This window comes from Dermacentor variabilis, chromosome 10 (assembly GCF_050947875.1).
Source record: "Dermacentor variabilis isolate Ectoservices chromosome 10, ASM5094787v1, whole genome shotgun sequence".
Taxonomy (NCBI): domain Eukaryota; kingdom Metazoa; phylum Arthropoda; class Arachnida; order Ixodida; family Ixodidae; genus Dermacentor; species Dermacentor variabilis.
Genome location: NC_134577.1, coordinates 62,981,786 through 63,002,679, shown reverse-complemented (window position 1 = coordinate 63,002,679; position 20,894 = coordinate 62,981,786). Strand labels below are relative to the sequence as shown.

Here is a 20,894-nt window from a genome sequence, read left to right as displayed (position 1 = left end):
GTGGTGGCTGAGCATGGCTCAAGTGGCTGCCTCTCGCAAGCGTGCGAATAACTTGCCTATCTAATCAGCCATAAGCACCGCTGTCAGCTCAAGCCAGCGTAACCGCTCGGCAGTGTGGTCAACCAGGACGCCCTGTCGTCACTCTTCACGAAGCCATATTGGAAAAGGATTCCTCTAATTTATTGCGCAGTTTCTGCATCTTCCCTTTGTCGGTCTGGGCTGTGTCTACCTCTGCGCTTTGTACCACGCCGACGAAGGTCACCTTAGAGAGCGCAATCAGTGCACTAAGCAACTGTCGCTGTTTGCCTATTTACCCCAGAAAGCTGAAGCGCGGATCTTTAAACTCCCACGTGATTGCAACCAGAATTTTTGTAGCGCATGCGGAATGACCGTGACCTCAGTGCAGTGTATATTTATTTTTTTCTGGCTCCATCTGTCAACTTCTGCTCATAACCTCCAAGATCAGCTAACGTCTGCGGGCGCGTTTACTTATTTAGAGGAAATTTTCGGCATTCTAGAAGCACTGCGTGTTCCGCGAGCCCAGCTCGGCGTCGATGCACGTGGCAGAACTTCAGCATCAAGTAAAGCATTAAGAAGTGAAACACTCGATATACACAAAAATTTCACGTTTCTTGTTTGAGAAAATGTACAGCATATTTTGTTTAAGGATTTACGGTTGCACTAGGGGCTATGACCCTTTCATTCCATTCGGTATGTTATCGTCAGACCTATAAAAAACAGACATCTAAGCAACAAGTGCCAGCTACCCAAATCGTTACCGAATGCAAACATATCGCAACAATAATGAAAATGGCTCTCATTCTTCCATTGTGAGGCTGGTAATTCAAACATTAGGGGGGAAAATCTGGGACGCAAGAATGTGGAGAAAAAACATTTTTCCAAAACTTGCAATACTTAAGGTAGGAGCGCTTACCGTGACTTCTGTTTCCGTTGAAGGAGTGCTCCATGGAAACTATAAAGTATGAGTAACGTGAGCGTGTTAAGGCCGCAGTATAGAAGGGAGAAACAAAACTGAAGGAGAATCTTGAATTGCTTATCCCCAGTGTACTCAAGTAAACAAATTTCAGTAAATAAAGTCAACCACCCATTCTTTGTCATCGTGTGGCACGGCTCATGGTGTTTCTAAATCCCGCCTAATTGGTCAATTAAGTTATGCACATTCGAGTCAATCGGGTTTCGTTACATTGCAGAGGAGGTTCAAAAACAACCGATCCAGTTTTTTTGGTGGCATTGCGTATACCGCGCCTACGTTTCACGGCAATTCAAGGAAGTCCGCGAAGTATCAGATGACTGGTTTCCCCCATGACGCTATCGTATCGCAGCGCTGTCCATCACGTTGCGAGCGTAGGTAGTCCACGTGTCAAGCGTGGCGAATTCGTCAGTTAACGATCCCAGCATCGGCCTCACTGCTTCCGCGGCAGCACACATGGAGGACCCGCCGCAGCCTCTAATAAGCGATAACCAAGCCAGCAGCCCACCACGTGCTTCAGTCGCACGGAACGCGGTTGAAAGCGCTGTCATACGATAGAGCATTGTGGAGAAAAATGCGCCAAACAGGATCTACATTGCCATAAAAAAGCTGCATCGGTTGTTTGGGAACACCGTGTACAACCGACCGAGACGCACTTGGCCTAAAGGGCGTAATAAAAATGTTCTCATAATTGTCCCTGGTTAAGTAACTGATCTGGCTGAATATATAATTAAAAAAATTCGGCTAAAAGAGGCGCATGAAGGCAAACAATATCTCGCTGATTTCACCCATCTGCGGTCTGCCGCTCTTTCTTTTTTAAATCATTGACTGGAATTACGCGAAATGCACGCTATAATCATACTTAAGCACATGTGTTACCAATATTTAAAGAAAAGAATAACTGTTCCAGAACTCACTTCTGTAGGACTCGGAGGCTCGGTGCTTCCTGCTCCAGGCTAACAAGAGAGAAGATTATTAAGCATATTTTTACATTATTGCAATACAGCTCTTATATACGAATCATGAGATAGAATCCACTTATATGCAAGTACACATATTGCCCAATGAATAGGTTGCTTTATTCAGTTTATGTTTTACTTAAATATCAGTGTAGTAAGTCTCTCCTGAAAAATTGTCAATAAAGAGACATTTCCATGTGTAAACTCAAACCAGAGTATTAAAGGGTTGGAAATTAAGTCTTTCCTATGTGCTTCTGAATCTTGGCAACATCGAATTGAACAATATGCGCGCGAGCAATCACAGCTAATATTTGAGTAATTAACGATATTTTTGTTTTATGTAATTACCTTAATACATGTTGCAAATTTCCGATTCGAGCTAGCGTTGAATGAAGGGCAGTGAAAGCGCCTACCAAAAACAACATGGGTAAACAAATTACGCGACATTTCGGCCTAAAGTATTTAACGTAACCTTTTTCGATTGCGTTTTCACTGTTTCTTTCGTTCAACATGCTTCACAAGATGTCGTAAAACTATTGATCTCATGGAGCCCGTGAGCGCGCAAAGCCTGTCGACGTCAAAATTATTTCTGAGGCTTGCGCAAGCTTTGAAACTGCTATTCGATAAACTGTGGGAAGAAACGCATTTATGTATTACAGATATAATTGCGTTTCTGCGCCTTAGGAGGTGTTTTGTTGAACAAGTAATGCTTACAACAGCGAAGTTGGCCTCATTTTTGATGGTGCTTATCTGTTAAGTGAACGTATAGTTTCTGTTTAAGCCGATGTACCTTAAAAACATGGCTACTATTCTGAAAAAGCAACTTGCGGTCATACCTAAAGGTACGGAGTTTTTTTCATTGCAATACATTTGCGAACTTCTGTTACCAAGAAAGTTAATTTTTTTTTTATTGATATGATATAAGGAGATGTTGGCGCACAATTTAAGGCGCCGGCTACTCCTCATCTCTTGAGTGGTTCCGTCATACATCGTACAGGGTTCAAGGTTACATATCAAACAGTCTTTTCACACAAGCACCAGGACTTATCACGCAACGTTTCCACAGGAAGACTATGACGTAAGGAACACATGGTACATACAATATATAATGTAAATGTCTCCACACTTATGTAGATGAAAGTCTCAAAACTACAAAAGATATTGTCGCCTAATAACACATTGTCTAGTCAGCGGGTGGTAGATACATCGTGCAAATGCATTATCACATACAGTCTCAACAGAACAGTCAACATAACATAATTCACAAACAGATGGATATATACAGTGACAATGAAATGAAGGGAAAAATGAAAGCGCTAATAACGTCCAGCAATGCCGCTGTCTTCAAGAAAAGTCTTTAGTGCTTTTAAAGCACTCTTCTGCAAGGCCGTTGTTGGCCAAGGGCCCAAAAGTTTCCTTAAACTGAAAGGTCTGCGGTCTAATTTAATTAGCGCTGATTTAAGTAGGCTTCTTGGTGTGTCGTGATGTGGGCAATCTAGAAGGAGGTGATATATATCTTCGTCTACAAATCCACAATCACATTCGGGGGTTTCCGCACGGCCAATTCTGTGCAAGAAATGCTTTGTGAAAGCAGTGCCTAGCCTTAATCGATGAATAAGGGTTTCCATAGTTCTATCTAACGACAATGAAAATTTGAATTCAATAAATGGATCAATATGGTATAAGTCCGAGCTCTTAGAATTCTGGTCAAACCAAGTGTTTCTAGATAATTTGAGAGACGTTGTCCTTATAATGCAGCGTAATTCATCCTTTTATATTGGGAGCGGAGCCGTATCATCTTTTAGGTGCGCTTGTCGTGCTGCTTCATCGGCTGCTGTGTTGCCAGGAATGTCGCAATGCCCTGGTATCCACTGGAATGATATTGCATGTACTCAGCCCCTTCCTTTTTAACTGCGTCATGGCTGATTTAACCAGAAGGCTGCCATCACAGTTAAAATTTTCACTGTATGCAGATGATGTGTGTATTTGAACATCTGGGTCTAATGCTCAACTACTTCAAATGGCATTGCAAGACGGCATAAATATAATCAACAAATTTTTGAGAGAGAGAGGAATGGTACTATCACACGCAAAGACAGCTGTATTGCCCTTCACTCGAAGGTGGTTAAAAAATTTCACTCTTAGTCTGGAAGGACACCCTCTAATGATTGTCACACAGCATCGATTTCTAGGCATAATACTTGATAGGCAGCTATCCTGGGCAGTCCACATAAAGAAACTCGAAAACGAGGTCAATGCCGTAGTGACTGTACTTCGAAGACTTGCAGGCACATCATGGGGCGGATCAGTATCGTCCATGCTAACTGTATACAATGCATTAATACGACAAAAAGTAGCGTATTCCGCGCCCATCTTACACGGACTTTCCCACACGTCAGAAGAGCGACTTCAAAGACTTTTAGCTAGAGGACTACGCCTATGTCTAGGAGTTCCACGAGCGACTTCTAGTTCTCTTGTAATAGCTGAGGCTCGCCAATCACCATTTTCAGTTATGCAAACAACAGAAACATGCCGGCATTATTTCCGTCTTCAAACCCAGCATAAAAACCACCCATTGGCTCTAGACATAATGAAACGAGATAGAAGTTATGTTCATATAGAAATTAGAGAACATCTTCACATATTGCCAAGAAATGAATTTTGGAACTCAGACATCGAATATCCTCCATGGCTGCTTACAGTTCCAAAAATCGAATTGTCAGTAGATGGGATATTCAGAAAAAGAGATATGTTCATTCGAGCTGCTCAACAACTAGCGCTGTACCAGATATATATGCGGTATTCAGGATACACACACGTCTATACAGATGGCTCCAGTACAGCAACCTCTTCAACTTCATCATTCATTATACCGCACCTCAACAAACAAGAATCATATAAATTATCTCGTGCGACTTCGTCTACAACGGCTGAACTGTTCGCAATCCTATGTGCGATAAAATTTATATTGTCAGTAAGAGATGCGCAAAAATGGGTAATTTTCAGCGATTCACAGGCGGCTCTAACATCACTCTGCAACACAAAGGGGAAAACATTCAGTGACAGTATAATATATGAAACACTTAAAAACCTCACAAAGTTAATTATTTCCCTTTCTTGTGCAAGCAATATTTGATTAATGTAGCTGAAGAGGTAACATTGTGATATCTGCCACCAGGTGGCTATGTATAAATTCTTAAATATTAAAGAAATCGATCAACATTTCAAATGAAGAGATGGATAGGTCGGCTAGTTGGTAATGCACTATAATAAACACTTAGAACACTAAAAACACAAAGGACGTAGAAAAGGAAACATACACCTAATGCGCACAGAGAGTGCATTTTCCTTACAAGCGCTATGTTGAATCGAGAAGTTGCGTTGGCAGTTCTCGTTTATGTGCGTATTGAGCACAAGAGCGCAACAGGTCTTGACTGTTTGCCATTTGAAATACGTTACGTGTAAGGGAAAAAACATGCCTCCTTGAGCCAGTGTGTTGCAATATCCTTTTTCATGCATTGGGCCCTTTTGGACGAGTTTGCACAAATATCTGCCGAAATTGGCAACTTCGTACCACGGCGGGCTCACAAAAACGAATAGAATCCGAAACGAAAGTAAAAAAGAAGAGCCTTACGAAATGCGGCTCCTTAGCTATCTGTTTGATAATTTATGGGCATTTCGGCGTTCCCATAAATCTAGGAGGGTTGCCGATCATTGTCCACGTATAAGCAAATCGCCTAGGATCAGCTGAATTCCTTGTAGGTAGAACAGTTGTCCCACATACGCGACAGACTTTTCTTTGAACCCTCGAAGGTGCATGTGTTAAAGTTAAGGCACAGGGGCCATGCGCACCCACATAGCGTACGGCAGAAGCAATAACAAGGCTTGCTGGCGAATGTTTTACATTGTGACAATCTGCTCGAACAATAGAAAAACGGAGGAAGTAGAACCGTGGCGAATTTCCTTTTCTACTGTTGGCGCCGTTTTCGATTCAATCGTAATCGCTTCCTTGTCTCGATAAATGCCAACGTATATATTTCCACGTAAATATCGCGCACTATATACTCGCCACTTGAACCAGATGCCCGAGTTGTCAGAAGGTGGAAAGTCGAAAAGGTCGCGAGTGCGGCTAAAGAATACGGAATAGGACGTTTGTAAAAACCGTGAAGACGATTTGCCGTGCTTCCTGATGGCGCTTAAGGAGTGCTCTTTGTAACCTAAAAATTACACATTATGTATGCAAGTAGGAACTAGCCGTATAAAAGTTAAACAAGACTGCTATCTGATTCAAAAGAAAGACAATATGTCTGGGGAACGATAACAAATAAATTAAATATGAAAATATGTACTAAATCAGAAGCAAACTCTGTCACCCTTCCGGAAAACCGATTTGATTGTTTAGTTGCTTTCTTCCTCAGCGCGATAACAGGAAGCAGTCGTTGGTGGTTTACGAAATAGTGAGGATAAAAGGTAGGGGATAAACAAAAATAGTACAGAAATTCTTAGAATCGTCTATTAAGGCGCATGCATTCTTTGGCTCGGCTGCTCCTTCTCCTTTACTTACTTATTTGGCTCGCTTGGGCACGTCTACTCCTCGCTACCAATCATGTACAATTACACTATTATAAAAATTACATGTGTTAGGTTGACTAATTGCTCATTTATCTTGCAGTCATATGGTATCAAATGAATCGTAACGCTGTCACAACCGCTTTCTTCTTCTTTTTCTGCCACACCACAGTTATTTTTTTTTGCAACTTTGACGTGGTGACGACGACATAAATAGTTTTTTTTTCTCTGACGTTACTAATAATTCACTATCACATTATTACAACGATTACATATGTGAACTCCTTTATTTTCCTTTCTGCTACGAACTCCGCGCGCGAAAGTGACGTTACCATTTTGATTTATTCGCTTTTATTTCGAACGCTACCAATCATATACTATTACACTATTTAAACAGCGTAATAGTAGATGTAATAGCTGTGGAACTGGCGTTATGGCATGCAGATATGGGTGTATTTTGATACTATAATAAATACCTAACATGAAACTGTTGTGAAACGGTTTTCTACACTATTTTACGTAGTAATTCTAGGTCCTGCATTTTTCCTCATGTCCCAGCTCGAGGACGCATTTTGGTAAAAACATATACAACCGTTTGCGAGCACTTGCATAAAGTTGTATTTAATTAATGAAGTGAATATGACAATAATTTGTTCAATCTGGGCTAGCATCAGCATTCCTTCAGCGACTGCTATTTTTTTTTTCACTTCGCGAAGCAGGTGCACTGCTAGCCATGTGCAAGGAAAGAAGTAAACAACATCATGTGACTGATTTGGAGGGCGCATAAAGTGCGCCACTTGCACATGCAATCAAATAAATAAATAAATAAATAAATAAACGTTCGGCTGGACACTTTCCGTGCCTTCCGGTGGTACTTTTGGTGTACTCCTCGTGCCCTAAAATTACCCGGCAAAACATGCAGAAACTTCAATGGGACGTAATTGATGAATGAATTTTAAAATTATCGTTATAGTATTCCACGACCTTGAGATAGTTATTGTGAGTACTTACAGTTCACAATACTTCTTTCTGTGCTAACTAGCGCCAACGTTCATTTATAATTGCCTGGCATTTATGAATACTCAACCATTTATGCTTGCATCACTTAAAGGTAAGAACGCTCAACCTGGAGCTTACCTTGCCAGTACCCCCATGATCGGTCGCTCCAGTTCCAGGCTGCCAAGAAAATGTACCAGAATGGAATCTTTAATGTCATCACGCAAAGTCCTTCAAGACAACGTCTGCAGTTAGCACGAGGAAGAGCGTCAATTTTCATTCCATCGGCAGTCTTTATAGTATCATGGACCAGAGAGACAAAACAATGGTTGTTGTATAGGGATTTCGTTATTGAACTTTTTATTACATCCTTCCGTCCTTTGTCGCCTGAATGAGTTATTGTGTTTGAAAGTGCCCACGCCTTCCTGAAACTTCCGTGTTATTGTTTTGCTTACGTCATGGCCGCGAACCCTGATTTCTTTTTAACGTTAACAATCATTAGCTTATTGCAAACGTGAACTATTTATTTCCGTTCAGGCTTCTGTCCCCGCTCGCCGACTTGGATTGCTCTAACCAGAGTGGCTATTTCTCGCTACGTGCGTGGTTGTAGTAAAATGTGTGACAATCTAAGTACAGTATTAGTACTAGTAGTATAAGTACAGTAAGTTCCATATAACTCATTCATGCAATACTCTGCACTATTATTCCCTGAATGGTGCATGCTATCATTGATGATGTTCAGTCAGCATCCGCGCACAATATAGTGCCTGAGAGACAGTAGACCAAGCGCATGAATACCGATGGCAATCACTGGGAATGCTTATTCAGCATGAACTAAGGACTATCACAGTATCATTGTAATTACATTACAATGATACTCGCAATTGTAATTTACATCTCAATTGTTAAAAAACACGTGTGGGCGAACTACTCACCTACAGAGAAAGGAATCACCGGCATTTCCAAAGCTCCCGTTTGTGTATAACCTCTCATTTGAACCACAGCGCGCCACCGCGTTGCTCTATCTCGTCAGTAAGAAATTTTGGGATGTGTCCCTCTCTTTCTCTCTCTCTTGCTCTCTCGCTCTCTTTTTATCTTACTTCCCCTTCGAGCGGTATAGCAATGTCTCTATTTACATTAAAGTCGCTCTCGACGTACGAGACCAGATTATCGGCAGCACACTCGGAAGTCCGTGGTGGCTCGGTATGGCTCAAGCGGTTCGCTCTCGCAAGCATGCGAATACTTTACATATCATCAGCCGCAAGCACCGCTCTCAGCTAAAGCCAGCGTAACCGCTATGCAGTTTGGTCAACCAGGAGACCCTGTCGTCACTCTTCGAGAAGACATCTTGAAACCGGATTCCCTCTAGCTTATTGCGCAGTTTCTGCATCTGCCCTTTCTCGGTCTGGGCGGTGTCTGCCTCTGCGCTTTGTAGCACGCCGACGAAGGTCACCTTAGAGAGTGTAACCAGTGCACTAAGCAACTGTCGCTGTTTGCCTATTTACTCCAGAAAGCTGAAGCGCGGATCTTTAAACTCCCACGTGATTGCAACCGGAATTTTTGTAGCGCATGCGGAATGGCCGCGACATCAGTGCAGTTTATTTTTATTTTTTTCTGGCTCCATCTGTCAACTTCTGCACGTAACCTCCGAGATCTACTAACGTCCACGGGCGCGTTTACTTAATTAGAGGAAGTTTTCGGCATTCTAGAAGCACTGCGTGTTCCCCGAGCCTAGCTCGGCGTCGATGCACGTGGCAAAAGTTCAGCATCAAGTAAAGCATTAAGAAGTGAAACACTCGATATACACAAAAATTTCACGTTTCGTCTTTGAAAAAATATACAGCATATTTTATTTAAGGATTTGCGGTTGCACTAAGGGCTATGACCCTTTTCATTCCTTTCTGTATATCATCGTTAGACCAATAATAAACACATGTCTTAGCAACATGTGCCAGCTATGCAAATCGCTGCCTAATGCAAACATATTGCACAATAATGAAAATCGTTCTCATTCTTCTATTAGGGGGCTGGTAATTCATTCTTTAGGAGGTAAATATTGAGGACGGACGAATGTGGAGAAATATTTTCTCCAAACTTGCAATACTTTGTAAGAGCACTTACCGTGCTTTCTGACTCCGCTGAAGGAGTGCTCTTCGGGAACTATGAAGTTTGAGTATAGTGAGTGTGATAAGGCCGCAGTATAAAGTGCAGAAAAAATTAAAACCGAATTTTCAATTGCAGATCCGCAGTGCCCTTAAGTAAATTAATTTAATTGCCATATTTTTATTTAGTTACCCTAAAGGCCCAGTTGGGCATTACATAGGGGGGGGGGAGAGAATAAGAATTGATATACGAAAGTATAAGACAACATGCATGTAAGTCGAATATCCTTACATGAAGTAGTACATGGTATGCTACCTTTACCTCTCTTTTCTTTCGACAACATCATAGGCCAATAATTCTCACATTACACAAACAATAATCTTACATTCTCTGATATCTGAAGAAGGGTAAGAAGAAGTGTTAATGTTTCTAATTTCCGAATGTTTCATTAAGTGTTTGTTTGAAGATAATATGGTCAGTTGTTTCGGCTATATTACTTGGGAGATGATTCTATTCGGAAATGGCTAAGTGCAGACATGAAAACTGCGACAGTTTAGTACGTGCAAATGGTTGTTCGACCTTAAATTCGTAATCAATTGGTGGGAATTTTCTTTTGGCTGGTAAGATGTGTGCCTGAGATAAGATATTTGGGTGATGGAAAAGCTGATGGAAGAAAGTAACCGAGATATCTTTCTTCTAGTCTGCTATGGGATGAGTACCAGGTCATGTTTTATTTTGGTGATGCTTGATTGTTGTGAATAGTTACCTGTAATAAATCGAGATGCCTTGTTCTGAAAAGATTCTAATTTTGTAATAAAATGTGTTTGGTGCTGGTTCCATAGAAATGAGGCATACTCTAGCTTTGAACGAAGTACGGTGGTATATGCAAGAAGCTTGGTATCACTATTATCCTGACGAAGCGTACGACGAATGGGGCCAAAAGATTTACATGCAGCGGATACAATACAACCCACATGATTATGCCAAGACAAAGTCGGAGAAAGATGAACACTTGGATATTGAAATGATTCGGCAGTTTCTAGAGCTTCATCATTAAGGCAGCATGTGTGCTTCGTAATTTCACTGCATGTAGTAAATCTCATAACTTTTGTTTTTGGGGTATTTACGCTCATTTGTCAGTCTCAGCACCATCTTTCAATCCAGTTCAAATCATTTTGTAATTTAACACAGTCAGCCTTACATTTTAATGGCCGAAACAAACCGGATTTCTGAGTCTATACCCTGACGAATATAATTGATAAAAATTAAAATAGACTGGGCCCGAAAACGGAACCTTGAGGCACACCGGACAGAACAGGTTGAAATGACTAACGGATATTATTTATTATGACGGCTTGTCGTCTGTTACTTCAATATTCTTTAACCCAGTTCATTACTTTTTCGTCCACTTAAATCAGCTTCATTTGATACATCAGGCGGTTATGAGATACATGGTCGAAGGCTTTAGCAAAATCTACAAATATGGTGTCAGTTTGTCTAAGCTCGTGAAGGTTGAGGTGAATATCTGTAGTTCAAGAAGCTGGGATTCACATGACCGACCTCGCTGAAAACCATGCTGGTTTGCAAATAGAATGTGGTTGTTGGTCATGTACTGCATGATTTGAGAAGACGTGTTCAAGTAGTTTGCATGCAACAGACGTAAGGGATAGAGGCCTACACTTTGTTAGCTTGTTTTTGTCGCTGGTTTTATATATTGGTATGACATGTGCCAATTTCCAGTCGTCTAGAATTTCGGTGGTGCCGAGAGACTGTTGAAACAATAGTTTAAATATAAGAGCAGAATTGTGGTATGTCATTTTCAGTAGCTTAGTAAAAATACCGCCAGGACCAGGACTAGAAAACGATGGCAAACGCTCAATAGCTTTCACAATAGCGTCACTTGTCACAGTAATACATTCCGTAAATGGGGAACTATCAGAAAGTTGTGCTGACATATCTAGGGGTTTCTTGTCATTAAATACACTACAAAAGAATAAATTAAACCTATCAGCAACATCCATGATATCAACTGCAGCACCAGACTCAGTGTCAAAAACAGGCAACTCTTTTGTAGGTGCGGGAGAAATGGCCTTCCAAAATTTTTTTGGATCTGTTTTTAGAAATTGCGAAGTATCCTGGTTGAATAATTTATATTTGGCAGCCTCAATATGTAATGCGCCTTTTTATGACAGTCATTGAGGAAGTATACACAAGGCACAATGTACTGTGGTCCTTCACTAGAGGAAAATATTGGTTTACTAGGCATCTTCCAGGTGCTTTCCGAAACTTAGGCAAAGGGTTTGAAACAGCTGTAAATAGCAGCTGCATAAAATCAACCACCCATTGTTTGCCATCGTGTGGCATGGCTCATGGTGTTCTTACGGCCCGCCTAATTGGTTAATTAGGGTGGATATGCAAAAAAAAACAAATCTTACATTGACATTCGCGCCAATCGGGTTTTGTTACGTTGCAGAGGAGGTTCACAATCAACGGATCAAGTTTCTTTAATGGCAACGCACCTACTGCGCGTTACATTTTTCGGTGACTCAAGAAATCGCACGAAGCTTCAATAAAAGACACGTCGCTTTCCTCACGAGCTATCGCATCGCAACGCTCTCCATCCCGTTACGACCGTAGACAGCCCGCGCGCGAACCATGGCGACTTCATCGGTTGACGCTCCCAGCATCGGCCTTGCTGTGCGACAGCTGCTTCCACGGCAGCCCGCACAAAGGAACCGGCACAGTCTCTAATAAGCGATAATCGCGCGAGCAGCCCACGACATGCATCGTTCGCACGGAATACGGTTGAAAGCGCTGTAATACTATAATGCAGTGTGGAAAAAGAGCACTACACAGGATCGGCATTGCCATAAAAACTGGACTGGTTTTCTCGGAACCCTCTGTACAACCGAACGAGACGTACTTGCCCTAGAGTTTAACAATAAAAATTTTCCCGTGTTCATTATTGATTAGGTATCTGGTTAGGCTGAATATAAACATACTGTGAGGAAAGGCACATGACGGCAAACAATATCTCGCCGATTTCACCCAGCAGCGGTTTACCGCTTTCCTGTTAATAAATAACTATCTGGAATAACGGGAAGCGCACGCTATAATTATACTTAAGCATATATGCTACTAATCCTCAAAGGGAAAACTAACTGTTGTAGAACTCACTTTGCCAGGTCGTGAATGATCCGTCCTGCCAGTTCCAGGCTAAGAAGAGGCAAGTTTATTACGCATATTTTTATATTATTGCAATAAAACTTGAACGTACGGCCCAAGAGATAGCATCCACTTATGTGAAAGTAAACTTAATGCCCAATGTACAGGTTGCGTCATTCAGTTTATATTTTACTTAAATATGAGGGCAGTGCGGTGTGTCTCTGTTGAAAAATTGTACACATTTTCATGTGTAAACTCACACCAGAGTATTAAAGGCTTTGAATTTCAGTATTTGCTATGCGCTTCTGAATCTCGGCCGGATCGAAAAGAACACTATCCAGGCTAGAAATCGAAGCGAATATTTGAGCAATTAACAGTTCTTTTTTTTATTTTATGTAATATCTAATTACATGTTGCAAATTTCTCATTCGAGCTAGCGATGCATGAAAGATAGTAAAAACGCCTACCAAATTCAAAATAGGTAAGGAAACTTGACATTTCGGCTTAAAGCTTTTGACATATTTTTTTTTCGATTGGGTTTTCACTCTTCCTTTCGTTCAACATGCTTCACAAGTTGTCGTAAGACTTTTAATTTCATGCAGCCCATGAGTGCGTAAAGCGTGTCGACATCAGAGCTATACCTGAGGCTGGCGCAAACTTTGAAACTGCTGTTCCCAAACTGTGGGAAGAAAGGCTTTGACCTTACACATATAATTGCGTTTCCGTGCCTCAGAATATGTTTCGTAGAACGATTAATGCTTACATCAGCGCAGTTGGCCTCATTTTTTATTGTGCTTATCTCCTAAGTGACGCTATAGTTTCTGTTTTAGCAGACATACTCTAAAATGTGGCTCCTATTCGGAAAAATCAACATGTGCTCCAAAGTTAAAGGCAACGAATGTTTTGCCTTGCAAAACATTTGCAAACTTTTGTTAACGAGAAGGTTACTTAGTTCCGTTTCTTGCGCAAGCAATATTTGATTAATCTAGCTGAATGTGGTAACGTAGTGATATCTGCTGCAGGTGGGTATCTATAAATCCTTAAATATAAAAAACGATCAAGATTTGTAGTAAAGCTCTCACATAGAGCAATTCCCTAGCGAGCGCTAATTTGAATCTAGACGTTGGTTCTTTTCGGTATGTGCATATTCAGCACAAGACTGCAACAAGTCTTATTCGCCGTTGGCACTATCATACCTGTAGTAAAAGAAAAAAACATGTCTCCTTGTGTCAGTGTAATGTAATGTTCTTTTTCACTGGTTCGCGCAAATATCTGCCATAATTGGTAACTTGGTGAGACGACCCGGTGACAAAAACGAACAGAATCCGTAAAGTAAAAAAGAAGGCTTACTAAATGTGTCACCTTTAGCTACCTGTTTTGTACCTCATGAGCATTTCGACGTTGGCACAAATCTGGGAGGTGTGCCTGTCATTGGCAACATCAGAGCAAATTGCCTAGAATCAGCTGACCTTGGTTAGGGCGAAATACTTGTCCCAAATACGCAGCAGACTTTGCTTTAATTCCTTAAGCTTGCATACATTTAAGCTGACGCGCCGGTGCCATGCGCACCAAGATAGAGTTATTAGAGAAGTAATAGAGAAGTAATAATAACAACACCTGTTGGTGCATGTTGCACACGGCAACAATCAGCCCAAATATCAGGAGACGGAGGAAGGGGAAAAGTGGCCATCCTGTCTTTTATACCATTGACGCTGTTTCGCGATTCAACCGTAAGGTTTTCCGCGTTTCGATATATGTCAACGTGTATAATTACGAGTAAACGTTGTGTACACCTGGTGCCTCGAAGCAGATGCCTGAGTTATCACAAGAAGAGTCGAAAAATCAATACTGCGAAGACAGAATAAGGAATAACACGTTTTGCAGTGTGTTAAATGGGGCTGGTTGGTTCATCTTAGAATATTCCTGTTGATATATTCACAGAGCACCGGGGCAGCGCTCCGTCCTGTGTTCTTAATTCGCTCGTCCTGTGTTCCACTGTTCCTCTTTTTCTTCTAAGGACCTTTGGAGACACCGTGTCGACCACTCACCGTGCTTCCTGATGGCGATTCTGGAGTGCCCTTTGTAACCTAAAAATGAAATGTTATATATGCATGTAGCAACTAGCCGAATGAAAGCTAAACAAAATTGCTATGTGATTAAAAATACAGGCAATATGTCTAATAAACAAAAATAAGTAATTTTTATAAAATATGTCATAAATGAAAAGCAACCTTTGTGCCCTTTCCGGCAAAATGAGTGGGTTGTCTGCGCGTTGTTTTATTCTTCAGAATGAATTAGAGCAGGCTGTCATCGATGGTTCAGAAAAAGTGATCAAAATAAGCGGATAAAAAAGGCGATAGAGCTTGATCTCTTTAGAAAACCTTCTTTATATCAGACCTAATGTTTACGCGACAGACAATAAGCTATAGGTATGGTGCCGTAATCAATGTGTTATATTTACCTTACTGTTATATTCGATGACGCTAAACAAGTGTAAGCGTTAAGAGTTTTTACAAGTGAAAGCACATTACTTGAAACTCACCCCGCCTGGTTTTGTGCCCTCACTGGATTCCGTGCTAGGCTGATGAAAAAAAAGTGAATAATGTAAGTCGCTGTTTTTTTACACCAAGGCATTCAAGCTTTACTTTCCCATATTCACAGCACAAGTAAATCGTACAAGAGTTCCACTATATGAGCGCCTCCTGATATGCAGTTGAATCAAATACACACAATTTTTCTGCTGGTATGCAGCTAGCTGTCAGTGCGGTCACTTAATACCTTTAGCGAATGACAGTTTGTCAATAGTTTCTCAACAAAAGCCAAGTTACGCCATTTCGATAGATTTTCGGCCCACTATTGTGGCGGTTACAGCACAAAATTTGCGCGGTATACTTTACTTTTTATTTATTTAATGCGAATGTGAACAAGAAGCAGGCCGAAATTTTCTAAAAAAGATCGCCCTTGTAGCACTACTCTGTCACGTTTCCTCTACAATTTTAAAGCGACAAATTTAAAGCAATTTTTGGCTTTTTGCACGAATATATATGGAAAAATGTTCCCGCCATACTTCGCTGCCTTAGTCAGCATATCGCGTAGGCAGCTTAACGATTACGCCTCATTTCGAATAAAACTGTATATTGCTTAGTGCGCAATTCTAGAACTCAACAATTATTGCACAACTCGAATGCGTACCCTCACATAGCTCATTGTCTATCGGCATCCGTGTCCAATAGGCATATATTGAAGAAGAAGTAGAAGAGGATACTATACTCAATATTGCTCTCAAAACTGAGGCGTCATGCATGAACTGCTGAAAGTTAAATAACAACTCAGTCACACCTCTTATTACCATGTAACAGGTTTGGCTGTTATTACGAACAGTCAAACAATTTATTACTGTGCCGGTGGCATGCATTGTAAGCTGCTTTGTACGGGAAACACACGAACTTACGATTTCCTATTGAATTCAGTTTATGAACAAACTGTGCGACGTGTACCTCTTACCATAATTAAAGAAGGTAAGGCTACGCAAGAGGCACGAAAAATTCTCAAGTGGCGCTGTGAAACTATAATGAGGTCGAATGGTAGATGGAGGTGCTTTGAGGAAAGGACAGCAAGCGTACAAGGTACAAGCGTACAAAGACAGCCGATATCTCTGTGGCTGTAGATTTCCTTCGTTCAGGGCTCCCGTGAAATCGTAGTAGATGCCCTGGTGGCGCGTTATAGGCTACCACAAAGATTGAGCCATATTACACCTTGACTGGATTTTATTCTGCAGGAAACTTTTTCATGTGTCTATATATTTCTTCGCTCTGTCTTTCATCTTCTCGTGTTTCTGATGCTCGCAGAGCAAGCGAGTTTTCTTTGTAACTTCGTGGGACCGTCAGGTGAATGAAACTTTGTCTTTTTCGTGGTCTTTCCTCCACATTATGGGCTGCCACATAACTAATTCGCCACATTCAGTCTTCCTGTGCAAGAAGGTGTCGATTAAATTATTCTCTCGCTGGGATCTGCTAGCTTCCTGGTTAGCGCACATGATAGAGTGAACGGCCCGGAAATGTGTTGATACGGGGTTCAAGTGTTGGACCAGGACATGATTTTCGTCAACTGTGAAGCTTTCTTTCTGACAAACATTTGCGGGTTCTCATTGTACCTTTGGGTTTCAGTCGAGCAGATGATTATTTTTTTTTTCGCTTTCATAAAGTTTCCTAGGCCTTGCTCATTTTCTGAGAACTGATGTGCCATATTCTCATGTTTTACTGAACATGTCAGTCTACCTGTCCAGTGTTGTACACTTTTGTAGCCAATTGATTACTCTTCCATACTTAGCAAGCGTACGTAGCGTGCCATTCAATATCCTAATAACAGTGAATGAACAGAAAATTCCAGTTTGGCCTTAGAGGAGAATTATTCACTCTTATCGTAATATCCCCGACAGAAACTGATCTCAGTTAGAAAGCGGATCCTTACTTTGAATACCGTTGTACTTCTCCCGAAGAAAATGGCAATCACACAATTTCAGACCTTTCAAGGGTTTGCAATGCAATTGTTTCGTGACAATTTCTTCGTGTGTACTACCACCTACTCAAATATGAGCCAGTAGACCACAGCCTCATTTTGGTATGAGCTAATCAGTTAAAATGAATCGAAGCTCGCTTGGTGTGAACAAGCTGCCGCCTAACAAATTTGGCAATCAATAGCTTTTTTTTTCAACACGACGCTGGCCTTCGCCATAGTCTTGTGTGTATCTTATTTGAAGCTTTCCCCGCGTTGTTGGTGGTCGCAAAATGTTAATTTCACAGTTTAGGTACTGAACATATTAGGACGCACTGTTTCTCTGGAAAAGCAGAGTTTCGAACATTCCATTAGAACCTTATAAACTGTGTGACATTTTTTGTTTCTTTGAGAATCTCGCCCCCAAGCTTTTCTGTAAGCAAGCTGATATCATGCCCTATATAGAACAAGCTCTCATCGAATTTTTTTTTGTGCATTAGTTCATAGTGAGAAAGCTGTCGAAGCTTGAGAAAGCTGCCGAAGATTTATAATTGGCAGAGCAAGAACCAATGACAGAGAAAGTAGAAAACTGATGTTTGTGAGATTTATTGTAACGTTTCCTTGGTTCCAGTTTTGTTTATTTTTACACAACGGTTCGCTGAAATGCGCGCTAACAGAAAAAAAAGATTCTTTGATTCCGGCATTAGAAATATTGTAATGCTCACATGCTTGCAAGAAAACACGGTTTCTATAAGCAGATTCATGTTCTTCGGTCTGATGCGCACTAGCACACGGCAAACACATTTTCAGTCACAATGTAGAATTGCTGCACTTTAACAACGAACCGCTTTTTGTTGTCCGGTTGCATCGCGCTAGCCACAAATCATGACTAAATCTTCGATAACCTTAATCTATTTTATGTTATCTACATCTCGGGGTAATATATTCGGGCCAAACGCTGGTGTGTGACTGCGTTCTGCTTTGCCTTACAAACGTTTCTAAGGTTAGTTAGCCCCTTAGAAATGCAGCCACGTTTGATATTTTCGACTACAGTTATAATTGTGTCATGAAACATTTATTCATGCCTATTTGCTCCCAAAGCAAAATAAGCAGATGCGGAAAAAAGCAGATGCAGTTACTGCATCTGCCTTTCTCATGCTGGGCTATGTCTACATCTGCGCTTTCTATCACGCCAACGAAGGTTATTTTAGCGACAGAAGCCAGTGTCCTCAGAAACAATTTTTTTTCTATTTGCCTATTTACCCCAGCAAGGTGAATGGCGAATGTTAAAACGACATGCGACTCCAACCGCACTTCCTGCAACGTATGTGGCGTAATTGCAGCCTCACCGCAGTCATTTTCTTGCTGCATCGGTCAACTTCAGCTCGTAACCTCCAAGGTCTACTGATGTCCACGGGCGCGTTTTTTATGTCAGAGGACATTTTCGGCATTCCAGAAGCACTGCATGTTCTGCGAGCACAGCTCAGCGTCGATGCATGTGATATAACTTCAGCATGAAGAAGAGCATTAAGAAATGAAACACTCGCTATACGCAGGAAGTTCACGTTTTATCATTAAAAAGTCTTACGGCGTATATTATTTAACGATTTACAGTTGAGCTAAATGTCACGACCGTTTTGTTCCATTCGGTATATCGACACAAGACCTATGACAAAAATGCAACTAACCAACATGTGTCAGCTATGGAAATATGTGCCTAAAGTAAACATATCGAACAATATTGAAAATTACTCTCATTTTTCTAATACGAGGCTGGTTATCTCTTCAGGGAAGGCTTAGGAGTAAGGATCGACGGCAAATATCTCAGCAACCTTCGGTTCGCCGATGACATTGTTCTATTCAGCAATACTGTAGACGAGTTACAACAAATTATTGACGACCATACAGAGAGAATGCAAGAGTCGGGTTGAAGATTAATATGCAGAAGACAAAGATAATCATGAATAGCCGGACAAGGGAACAAGGGTTCCGGATCACCAGTCAGCCTCTAGAGTCTGTGAAGGAGTACGTTTACCTAGGTTAATTATTCACAAAGAACCCTGATCATGAGAAGGAAATTCATAGAAGAATAAAAATAGGTTTGATTGCCTACGGCAGACATTGTCAGCTCCTGACTGGAAGCTTACCATTATCATCGAAAACGAAGGTGTGCAATCAGTGCAATTTACAGGGGCTGACTATAAGGGGTAGAGACTTGAACACTGACAAAGAAGCTTGAGAACAAGTTCAAAACCGCGCAAAGAGCGATGGAACGAATAATGCTAGGCATAACGTTAAGAGACAGAAAGAGAGCGGCTTGGATCAGAGAGCAAACGGTTATAGCCGATATTCTAATTGACATTAAGAGAAAGAAATGGAGGTGGGCAGGCCATGTAATGCGCAGGTTGGATAACCATTCGACTATTAGGGTTGCGAAATGGGTACCAAGAGAAGGGAAGCGCAGTCAAGGAAGGCAGAAGAATAGGTGTGGCGATGAAATTAGGAAATTTGCGGGTGCTTTTTGAAATCGGTTGGCTCAAGATAGGGGGAACTAGAAATCGCAGGGAGAGGCCTTTGTCCTGCAGTGTGCATTAAATAAGCTGATTATGATGATGACGATGATTAATTTCTTTAGTAAGAGGCGAAGATTTGGAATGCAAGGATGTGGAGAAGAAATATTGTATCAAAACTTCCAATACTCCATCAGGGCACTTACCATGCTTTCTGATGGCGATGAAGCAGTGCTCTTTGTGACCTATAAAGTTCGAGTAATGAGAGCGTGTTAAATCATCAGTATAAAGGGCAGAAAACGTGAAGCAGAATCTTCAATTGTGTATCCGCTATTCGGTTAAAACACGTTGGTTGGCTAGTCGGTTTGAATCCTTGATAGAGTGTGTGAGCGCGACTGAACGAACACGTAGAAAGAAACAGGTACACAAAGACAGCGCTCTTGTGCGTACCTGTTTCTTTCAACGTCCTCGTACAGTCGTGCTTACACGCTCGATCATATGCGCTTGGTACGCAAATAAATAAATGTCGTTACCACACCACATCTTTATGGTAGTTATTGAAGAGGTCTGCACACGACACAGGCTACTGTTGTCATATAGTGAAAGGAAATATTGGTTTATATTTCCTTTGTTGCATACACTATCTACCAAGTGCGTCCGGAAACATAAGGTTATTGGTGAATTAACGAAATTTAATTATGACATGTTAATATTCGCAATTAAGGCCAGTTGGTTTCATCACGTTGAAGAGGAAGTTCGGGAACAACCATTTTTTTTAAGAATTCGTTAGAAGACTACTTGTGAAATTTTTGGTGTTCTTGCTTGTTGTTTTGTACTAGGTTTCTCTCTCAATATACAGTCATTATTTCTCAATTTCATCATTCTTTTGCTTTCATGCGTTTTTATTTTTTCTATTCCGTTGTGCTTACCGTTATTTCTTACTTGATATCTTTATCCTATTGTTCGCACTGCTGCTAATCCTCGTATTATCTAGGTGCAATCTTCAACGAAGGTCCCGTTGCAGCCTCGTACTTTGGGGACCCTCGTCTGTAAATCTTAAATGCTGTAATTACCATGCGATGTAATAATATTCATAAACTGATTTGA

The 20,894-nt window shown here is 41.1% G+C and overlaps 2 protein-coding genes across 2 annotated transcripts in view; both read right to left on the bottom strand.

The window, feature by feature from the left end:
• The window catches only part of LOC142560631 (uncharacterized), a 223,655-nt gene extending 208,296 nt beyond the window's left edge, over positions 1-15,359 (bottom strand). Inside the window, exons 1-4 of the mRNA XM_075672856.1 lie at positions 15,326-15,359; positions 14,832-14,870; positions 1,909-1,947; positions 935-973 (exon numbers count right to left, since the gene is read on the bottom strand). The gene's annotated coding sequence lies outside the window, so the exon portion shown is untranslated. The remainder of the gene's footprint in view (positions 1-934; positions 974-1,908; positions 1,948-14,831; positions 14,871-15,325) is intronic.
• Positions 15,360-19,317: 3,958 nt separating this feature from the next.
• Positions 19,318-20,894, bottom strand: part of LOC142559271 (uncharacterized) — a 235,862-nt gene continuing 234,285 nt past the window's right edge. Inside the window, exons 11-12 of the mRNA XM_075670893.1 lie at positions 19,994-20,032; positions 19,318-19,337 (exon numbers count right to left, since the gene is read on the bottom strand). Coding sequence (XP_075527008.1) covers positions 19,318-19,337; positions 19,994-20,032 — 59 coding nt within the window. The remainder of the gene's footprint in view (positions 19,338-19,993; positions 20,033-20,894) is intronic.